Raw genomic sequence first — 10,308 nt, 5'->3', positions numbered from 1 at the left:
GTAAGCACTATCTTGAATCACTATCTTTTTTTTACTCATGGTAATTCAACTAGTGGTATATATAATTAGAATAATGCCTAGTATAAAATCAATTATAGATAGTACTTTAAATTAAAATACGAAAATTGTCAAAATATAAATGCGTATGTGTAATGCATTACCCATATATAATTGATATAAAATCAATATAATAAATAATTAGCAGCAAAAGCAGGGCAATTTTGTTACTAAAATGCTTTCACTGTGAAATGCATTATTGCACCAGATATATATATAACATTTCCTTACGTCTGAGGTTTAGTTTAGGTTTGTGATCTCTTCCCAAGAATAAAACCTACTCCAGAGCATATTAGTAAAATTCTTAGCACAATTCTTAGGTTTAATATTTGGTCAACTTATATGGGTTAAATTAATCTTTTTGCTAAGGAACAACTGTGGACTATCCCTGTAAGTAAGAACATGGCGTGAATGAATTTTGCGCACATACGTTCAGCCCTGTAAGCATTAATCCTGTAACCTGATGAACTGGACTTAAATAAAAAAGTACTATTTTTTCATCATATGTTTTTTGTCATTTCTCTCAGGTTTCAGAAGTACTATATAACACTTAGGAGCAAATATACACAACAAGAGACCAAAGGAAGAAGCTAGAATAGCAAAGACATGGACAGCAACCATATACTTTCCACGAGAGCTCACATAAACTGGAATGAATGTTATCCACACAGCAAAAAATATAAGCATGCTGAATGTGATAAATTTTGCCTCATTAAAGTTGTCTGGTAGTTTTCTGCCCAAAAATGCTAAAAGGAAACACAAAGAAGCAAGGAGGCCAATATATCCTAACACACACCAAAAACCAATTTCAGATCCTACGGCACATTCAACAATTATTGTTGCACTCATGAACTTGGTGTTATATGCTGCAACAGGAGGCTTAGATGTTAACCATATTATGCAAATAAGTACTTGCACAAAAGTGCACAAGATTACACTTGATCTTTGTTTAGCAGGGCCAAACCACTTCATGACATTACTGCCAGGGAGGGTGGTCCTGAATGCCATTAAAACTACTACAGTTTTTGCCAAGATGCATGAAATACAGAGAGTAAAACTGATTCCTAAGGCTGAATACCGAGTCCGGCATAACCAGTCAGTGGGCTTCCCTATAAATGTCAGACCAATCAGAAAGCATGAGCAGAGGAACAGGAGGAGAAGGAAACTTAACTCCATATTGTTTCCTCGTATGACTGGTGTTTTCCTGTACATTATAAACACACCAAGAACTGCTAATGCTGCACAGGCCCCAAATGCTGAAAATGCCCATAAGATTATTCCCAAAGGCTCCTGAAAGGACAAAAAGTCTAATGTTTTGGGAATGCACTGGTTTTGAGCTTGGTTTGGCCATGTTTCATTTGAACATGTCAGGCAATCATTTGAGTCTGTGGAAACATTGGAGGGAAGGGGAAGCATAAAACACCAATTTTCCCTTCTTCTCAGAAAACCATTAAGTGAGGAACTATGAAGAACTTCACACCTGTTTCATTACTGATCTCTCCTTCAGCACACGATATGCAGTCAAAGCAGCAAACTGGCTTTCCTTTTTGTATGGCCTTCCTGGAGCCTGGCAGACAGTTTTGACTGCACAATGATTCTGGTGCCTAATGACCACAACAGAACAAGCAGTAGAACAACGCTACATTTACTTGACTCTTTGTATAGGGAAATTTTGTCAGATAACCACAATTCATGCACAATTTTCTAAATTGTTTAAAATGTTGCAGGATCATCTTAATCAGGGGTGTCAAATTATGCTGCTTGAGGTTTCTAGCGAATCTGAAGGTCTTTGGCCTGCCCCAATACCTATACTTGCAGTCTTTGCAGTTGAGCACTTTGTCTACTTTCATAATACTATTTCCTGTATTTGGCCTAATTGTTTTAGAGACATGAAGACTGCAGTGTTGCGAAAAATACAAGCTTTTTTTAAAAGAGCTTAATTTATTCATTTTGATTTTAAATGGGTCCTATTATGCTTTTTCACTTTTTCAACTTTAGTTAGTGTGTAATGTTGCTGTTTGAGCATAAAAAAGATTTGCAAGGTTACAAAGCTGAAAGTTCACTCCAAAGGGAGATATTGTTTTTTTTAAAACAAACCTGTGGTGAAAATCAAGTTTTTAATGTTGTTTATATGACTATGTGGTGTTTTTAATATGGTTTAAGACAAACCATGTGCAAATTCATAAGTCAACACCATTGATGAATATTTTCTCCTTAAAATTGCAGTGAACCAAAGACAGTCTCAAAAACATGGTTTGAAATGGCTGGTGTTTCTGACGTCACAAACTACCTTGTAACCAATCACGTCAATGTGTGATCCTCAACAAGTGGATCTCTGAGCTGGTGTGAGTGAGTGGAGGTGGGGCTAATATTTAAATAATCTCTGCCCACGGAATACGCAAAAAAAGTTGGCGAGGTCTGGTTGTATTACATTAGAGCAGTGGTTCTCAACTCCAGTCCTCGGGACCCACTGCTCTGCACATTTTGTATGTCTCCTTATTTAACACACCTGATTCAGATCATCAGCTCGTTAGGAGAGACTCTATGATCTCAACTGAGTGTGTCAGATAAGAGTTGAGAACCACTGCATTAGAGAAGATGAAGAGTGTTGTTGCTGTTTTTTCGTCCCCGAAAAGTTTGTCCTAAGGCTGACGAACTTAGAGTGGTTAAATTTATTTTAAACACTGTTCCTGAACATTATAACCTCAACATTTGTCTGTGCGCTCCACATTTTACATTTTACATAATTAGCCCAATATCTAATTGATTTTTTTCAACATCTCCAATTTTCAGAGCATCCGAGTTCTTGAACATGATGCATGATGGGATATGCTTAGCATCAAAGTGGTATTAGAGATACTGTGGATTTAGTGTACATCAAGGGCACTGATCTTTGGCATTTACCAGACCTTGGACAGTCTTGCGCACTTACATCTTGTTATTGGGCAAAACGTCTCGGTTTCTAATGTAACCCTCGTTCCCTGAAGGAGGGAACGGGAGATTTGACGTCGACGTGACGACGTAATTGGGATCACTTCAGGGAGCCCTATCAACTTCGAGTGTCTAAAGAACGATCCAATGAACGTTGGCTTGCGTGAAAAGCGCCACGCGCCCCGCCCCGCAGCGCAGGTATAAACAGGAAGCGGGTGTACGCACTCATTGTTTTTCGCTGAGGAGCCGAGATTGTGACGGCCGTACAGCGATGGTCAGAAACCGTGGCGGCGGGACGTCACGTCTCCCGTTCCCTCCTTCAGGGAACGAGGGTTACATTAGTAACCAAGACGTTCCCTTTCAGTCGCTCAAGTTCGACGTGACGTCGACGTGACGACGTAATTGGGATCCCATGGAAAACGCCGTGGTTGCTGCCACATCCAGCGCCCTACAGAAGACTCTCAGACCCCCATCTGGCTGGGGCGGAAGACCTGCGTAGAGGGAGTTCACTGCTGTTCTGTTATACCCCACACAGTGGAACTCTTGGATAACACTGGGAAAGCGTGCCTTCCAGGGGAGAAGGACGCTGCGGAAGCCACATCCTGCCCGAATGGCGGTAACATGTGGAGAATACACATATGGACTGGCCGGAGGGTCAGTGCAACATACGGAATGTCACTGGGGTGGCTCCAGCCTGAGAAGGGGGAGGCAGCACCAGACAGTGACGGCAGAGCAGACTCTGCCAAGGGAAAGACACGGGCTCACCGCAGGGAGCTGATCGTAGAAGAATACGCATATGGGATCGACGCAGGAATCACCACATATGGAACCCAGTCTAGAACAAGTTACACAAGCATATGAGCACCAGGCCTGGCGTCAGACACTCCGCAACGTCTAACTGCCGAGGGGGTGCGGAGGAACTCTACAGGGTTCGCCTGAGTGGGGAACTCGACTGGAGCAAAGAAGCGCATGTATCTGCTCCATGTGGAGGAGAGTGGCACAGCAAGTCGACACTAGAGCGGGAACTTTGGTGTTACCGGCTGAATGAAGCGAGCACACAGGAAGAAACCGGCTCCACATGTAAGTTATAAAACCTAGTGAACGTGTTAGGTGTCGCCCACCCTGCAGCTCTACAGATGTCTGTCAGCGAGGCGCCGTGTGCCAGCGCCCAAGAAGAAGCGACACCCCTAGTGGAGTGGGCTCTCAACCCGGCAGGGCAAGCACACCTTGGGCTTCGTAAGCCAAGGCGAAGGCATCCACTATCCAGTGGGCCATCCTCTGCTTGGAGACAGCGTTTCCCTTCTGCTGGCCTCCTTAACAGACGAAGAGCTGAACTGAGGTCCTGAGGCTTTGTGTTCTGTCCACGTACAGGCGGACAGCGCGGACGGGACAGAGAAAAGCCAGGGCTGGGTCTGCCTCCTCCGAAGGCAGGGCTTGTAGGTTCACCACCTGGTACCGGAAGGGAGTGGTGGGAACCTTGGGCACGTATCCGGGCCGGGGTCTCAGGATTACGTGAGAGTTAGCCGGGACGAATTCCAGGCACGATTCGTCGACCGAAAATGCATGCAGGTCCCCTACCCTCTTGATAAAGGCCAATGCAACCAGGAGAACTGTTTTACAGGACATAATTTTTACATCTGCTGACTGCAAAGGCTCAAAGGGTGGTCTCTGAAGTGCCGGAAGGACCAGAGACAAATCCCAAGAGGGTATAGAGAGTGGGCGAGGAGGATTTAGTCTCCTGGCCCCCTTCAGGGACCTGACGATCAGGTCGTGCTTTCCCAGCGACCTACCTTCAACTGCATCGTGATGTGCGGCAATCGCGGCAACATACACTTTAAGTGTGGAGGGAGACAGCCTTCGCTCCAGCCCATCTTGCAGGAAGGAAAGCACAGCTCTGACGAGCAAGTTCGGGGGTTCTCCTCGTGCGAAGAACACCAGTCAATGAACAGGTTCCACTTCAACGCATAGAGGTGCCTCATAGAGGGAGCTCTAGCGGAAGTGATGGTGTCAACTACCGCCGGGGGTAGGTCACCTAGAAACTCCGCGTCCCGTCCAGGGACCAGACATGGAGTTTCCAGAGGTCTGGACGCGGGTGCCATAGGGTGCCCCGTCTCTGAGAGAGCAGGTCCTCTCTCAGAGGAATGAGCCAGGGAGGGGCTGTCGCGAGGAGCACTAGTTCCAGGAACCAGGTACGGTTGGGCCAATACGGCGCAACTAACAAGACCTGCTCCTTGTCCTCCCTGACCTTGCACAAGGTCTGTGCAAGAAGGCTCACTGGGGGAAACCTATACTTGCGTAGGCCCGGGGGCCAGCTGTGTGCCAGAGCATCCGTGCCGAGGGTCCCCTCGGTCAGGGAATAGAACAACTGGCAGTGAGACGTGTCCGGGGCAAACAAATCTACCTGTGCGGTCCTGAAGCCCTGAAAATCAGCTGGACCCCCTGGGGATGGAGTCGCCATTCTCCCGGTAGCACCCGTGAGAGCTCGTCGGCTGCACGGTTGAGCAGGCTCGGAATATAAACGGCACGAAGCGACCTCAGATGCTTCTGACTCCAAAGGAGGAGATGGCGGGCGAGTTGTGACATGCGGCGGGAGCGTAGACCACCTTGACAGTTGATGTACGCAACGGTCGAAATGCTGTCCGTACGGACCAGTACATGCTTGCCTAGTAGCGACGTTTGAAGCGGCGCAGCGCAAGATGTACTGCTAACAACTCGAGGCAGTTGATGTGCCAATGCAGTTGAGGCCCCGTCCACAGACCTGAAGCTGCATGCCCGTTGTACGTGGCCCCCCAGCCGGTGGCAGAGGCATCCGTGGTGACCAAAGAACGAAGGGTCCGACCACAAGCTGAGAGTTTGGCGACTTTCGTGAAGACACGGGGCGACAGGGCCAGCCCGAAGGGTAAGACTTTGTACTGATATGCCCGTTCCTCGAACGCAAAGCGAAGAAGCGGTCTGTGTCGAGGGAGAATCGTGACATGAAAGTACACATCCTTAAGGGCAATCGCTGCAAACCAATCTTGGGCACGGATGCATTTGAAAATGCGTTTCTGCATAAGCATCTTGAATGGCAGCCTGTGAAGGGACCGTTTCAGGACACGCACTTCATTGTACCCACGCCTCTCATGGGTACAATGAAGTACGGGCTGTAGAACGCCGGTCTTCATATCGGCTGGAGGGACCGGCTCGATCGCCTCCTTCGCCAGTAGGACTGGGATCTCTGCCCTGAGCACAGGGGCACTGTCCGCCAGAACACGGGTGAACAGAATGCCCCTGAACACAGGGGGACGCTGGGCGAACTGAATCACATAGCCGAGTCTGACAGTATGGATGAGCCAGCGAGACGGGCTGGGTAGCGCTAGCCAGGCTCCCAGACACCGCGCAAACGGGACCAATGGCACCACAGACGTACCCGGGGTGGGGCAGCGCGGCGGAATGCAGGGACCCGACTCGGATGGTATAGCGGCCCGGAGTGGGGTCTGAGTGTGTGGTGCAACACGTACCTGCTTCCGTCGAAGGGCAGAGTGAGTGTGCAGATGCGTGATTGCGTCCGGAACACAGCCACTGCTGCTCGCTGGTGATGAAAGAGGGGCTTGAGGGTGACAAGGCATAGCGTCGTCGACCGCCAAGCGCGCCCTTTTGGGACCCAGAGGTTTCAGAAATTGCTCTTTTGTTGAAAATGTGGGTACCACTGGCCCGTGGGTCAGTGGCGGAAGAAAAAGAAAAGGAAACAAAGGATTCTCCGCCCGGCCCTCCACCGGGGGAAGGAGCGGTGCCTTCACCACCTCCTGAAGAGCAACTTGATCCACCTCTGGGTCACCCGTCTCAGGGTCATGAGCTATTCACAAAAGCTGCCTCAGTGTGCTGAACGCCCAAACACGAGAGGCAACAATTGTGGCCGTCTGCTAGCGCCAGGGAATGACCGTATCCAGAAACGCACAAGCGGAATGACATCCTGAAAAGGACGCAGGTCACGCTTGTGTTGCTCTTTTAGTTGAAAACAAAATATATAAAAAAGAAAAAATAACTCTCTTAGTGCTGAAGCACCCAGGGATAGCTGCGGTGTAATCGGGGTACACACTCAAAGAGGAACGCCCACCGCAACAGCAGTTGTGAGCTGTAATGCTCGCGGCCACCGCTAATCGCACCTTCACACCAGCACTGGAACAGAGTATTTTCCTTTTGAAGCAGTCTTCAACGTTGCAGTAGTCTGCAGAAACTCAGAGTCAAAACGAAAGCTCAGCTCTGAAGCGAAAGACAATGAGTGCGTGCGCCCGCTTCCTGTTTATACCCGCGCTGCGGGTGGGGCGCGTGATGCTTTTCACGCACGCCAACGTTCATTGGCTCGATCTGTAGACACTCGAAGTTGATAGGGCTCCCTGAAGTGATCCCAATTACGTCGTCACATCGAACGTGAGCGACTGAAAGGGAACTAAAAGTAAGGATATTGGGCTAGATCCCTTTATTAGCTGGTTCAGGTGTGTTTAATTAGATGAGGCTAAACTCTGCAGGACAGTGAGCCTCAAGGATCAGGATTGAACACCCCTGATGTACATAAAACAATGAAAATGAACACATGTATAATATATTAAAACGTGTATATGTATAGTATGGAAAAAAATCAACAGTGCATTTCCATTTAAAATTATGAAACTGGATACTTCTAAGTTCAGCAATAAACATTAAGTAGAGTTGAATGAAAAGCAAACATAGTAAACAATATCTTGTGATGAGTGGGATGGCACACACCTTCTCTCCTCTGTGCCACATAATTACTGGCTCATCTATTATTAGGTCCTTGACTTCTTCAAGAGAAGCATCATAGAATCCCACCCTCACTAGCTGAAGGGAGCCATCAGACCCTCTTTGCCAGTTCATCAGATCGTAGGATGCAACTGGATCACCGTTGTCATCAAATCTGACCTCTTCCCCTAATGTTGTGAAATGTGTTTGTTTCATGTAGTGCAGGAGCTAAGGTGAAGGTTGGGAGAAAGGATAATGCAAAGTAATTAACTCATTAAAATAAAATATTTATATATTGTATATATATGTATAAATGTATATATATTTTTAGATTTTGATCCCTTATTTTTGTATCATTTAGCCATTGCTTAAATACTTGCACAATAATAATTCATTAGTAACACATTATAGGAGGAGAATGTAAAATATAAAGTAACACACACACACACACACACACACACACACACACACACACACACACACACACACACACACACACACACACACACACACCTGCCATGGCAGAGTTTGATACAGACTCCCACATGTCCCATTTTGAAAGGGGCCCTTTCCTGGGACACATGTGCTCATGTCATGTAGTGCATGTGCTATTAGATACACAGCCTTATAAACATTGTAGGACACTCTGAGTTGTGACACATCTGAATAAGGAGTGTGCACATCATCCAAACTCTCACTGTCATTGCAAGGTGGCCAGTTCTGTGCTGCTTCTCCATGTACATGAGTATTTAATGACCCATTCAGCCGACAAAGAAAAGTCTCTTCCCAAAACTCAGATAGGAAATGGGACGTCTGAGCAACAGAAAAATTTATTCTTCTGAGGTAACTGCCAAGATGTGGGATATCAGCTCTCCGTATGGCAAACCCCAATGTTCCCTTTAAAAGATCACCAAAATCCTCCCAGAGGGCTTTTGATGTGGCCCAGGCCTCACTGGCAATCCACTGAAGATGTGTGAGATTTTGCCGTCTGCACTCTTTCAGGATACAATGCAGATATGAGTCCACAGAGAAGCTTATTATGACAGTGGCAGAAGAAGATTTTAAAATGTTCACGAGTTCCTCTGCTGCATCTTGTGTCAGCGCAACAGGATAAAGGTTGACATAAGCAGGACAAATATGAAATTTTTCTGACTCTTTCAGGAAGAGCTGGATGGCAAACCGAGCATAGTCTGTATCCACACCGATCACCCCGACCCATGTCCATTGAAAATAATGAACAAGTTTTACCAAAGCTTTAATTTGAAATAAATCACTTGGCATTGTCCGCATGAATGCTGGAAATTCTCTCTTGTTACTGAGACAGGAACAAGATGCAAAGTAGCTCACCTAAAATATGAAAAAAGTAAGATTAGCAGTGCAATAGCAGTACAAGGCAACATCTACAGTATATCAACATTATATTGTATATTGTAAAATTATCAATATTTACATATAATAAATTATAAAATCATGCACATGTATGCACGTTAATCTAAATGATACAGCATCATGCATCAATACATAATCACAATTTTCATTACCAAGACAAATACATTTTATTATTGTTAATAAAATAATATTTAAAAAATTGTTTTACTAAAGGTATTTTGAAGGAGCTTAGACTTCTCAGAACAGCCATGGATATTCCTGATGATGCCTCTCCCACAATTACAGGGCTTGGCTGTTTTTGTGTGTCTTCACAGCTTTGTCCACTGCCCCTCTCTGGCTGTCCATTAACCAGGAGAAGAGACCTCTTGACAGATACAGCTATGTCATCACCACTGTCCCTGATGTGGTAGCCCAGAGATAGGTTTGGCAAAAGGTCTTGCCGCTGGTTTATTTCTCTCACAGCAAAAATCATCGTCTGCATCCACCTCAGTGCTCGAGAGGTAAAGCTGCAACAGATTTCAAAAACACTTCATGAATTTTACTGAATTTTAATGAATTAAACAACTGCAATGCCGCAAACAAAAATGCATTATGCACTAAGAACAATTTTTAATAATTGTATTCTTTCACGCATCATCTATAAGGAGAAACATAAAACACAACACACAATTTATACTTAGTAGCTTTAGGTTTGGTCCTAAAAGAAGAAACCGATGATACAGGACTGAAATGCAAAGGAAAGAGCCCTCCCAAAACCACACCCCCCCCCTGATAAAAGGTGTATGTATCGTCATCTCCCTGATAGATACACCTATCTTTATTTTTATGCTGACTCTGCACACCAATACACAACATAAACCAAAGTGTGAGGAGGGTGGCATAAAATAGTGCCATAACTGACACATAATCTGGTGTGTACAGAATTTATAAACAATCTGTGATTGAGGGATGGCCTTAATTCATGAAGAAACACACCAATCTGCAATTCCTACTGTCAATCTTTAATATACCAAGAGACTGTGAATGTAATCTCTTCTTTGAGCTAATGGTAATGCACACCTCCCCCACATTTTAACGTGATCAAAAAAGACATAAGCTTGGTATTTTGTATTTTCGTTAATTTCATTGTAGCTACTGTATAAGACATTTAGCAGGGTCTACAGTGTAATATAAGATTAAATTGTAACTGTG

The 10,308-nt window shown here is 45.5% G+C and overlaps 1 protein-coding gene across 1 annotated transcript; it reads right to left on the bottom strand.

The window, feature by feature from the left end:
• Positions 1–439: 439 nt before the first annotated feature.
• On the bottom strand, positions 440–10,011 carry LOC143697136 (extracellular calcium-sensing receptor-like). The gene is made up of 6 exons (XM_077194053.1): positions 9,785–10,011; positions 9,326–9,623; positions 8,242–9,075; positions 7,735–7,956; positions 1,538–1,661; positions 440–1,442 (listed from the first exon to the last, which is right to left on the bottom strand). The coding sequence occupies exons 1-6, from the start codon at positions 10,009–10,011 to the stop codon at positions 547–549; spliced, it is 2,601 nt and encodes an 866-aa protein (XP_077050168.1). The 3' UTR covers positions 440–546.
• Between the last annotated feature and the right edge of the window lie 297 nt (positions 10,012–10,308).

The sequence above is a fragment of the Siphateles boraxobius genome, unplaced genomic scaffold, assembly GCF_051911475.1.
Source record: "Siphateles boraxobius isolate OS27281-9 unplaced genomic scaffold, OSU_SipBor_1 31, whole genome shotgun sequence".
Taxonomy (NCBI): Eukaryota; Metazoa; Chordata; class Actinopteri; order Cypriniformes; family Leuciscidae; genus Siphateles; species Siphateles boraxobius.
This window is presented reverse-complemented; position numbering and strand designations above follow the sequence as displayed.

Excerpts from the sequence above, each read along its gene's own strand:
- LOC143697136 (XM_077194053.1), bottom strand. The coding sequence starts at position 10,011 with ATGGCACTATTTTATGCCACCCTCCTCACACTTTGGTTTATGTTGTGT. Across the intron at positions 9,076-9,325 it reads GCTCCTTCAAAATACCTTTA|GTGAGCTACTTTGCATCTTG; the intron begins GTAAAACAATTT and ends TTCATATTTTAG. Across the intron at positions 1,662-7,734 it reads TGTGGCACAGAGGAGAGAAG|GCACCAGAATCATTGTGCAG; the intron begins GTGTGTGCCATC and ends TGTGGTCATTAG.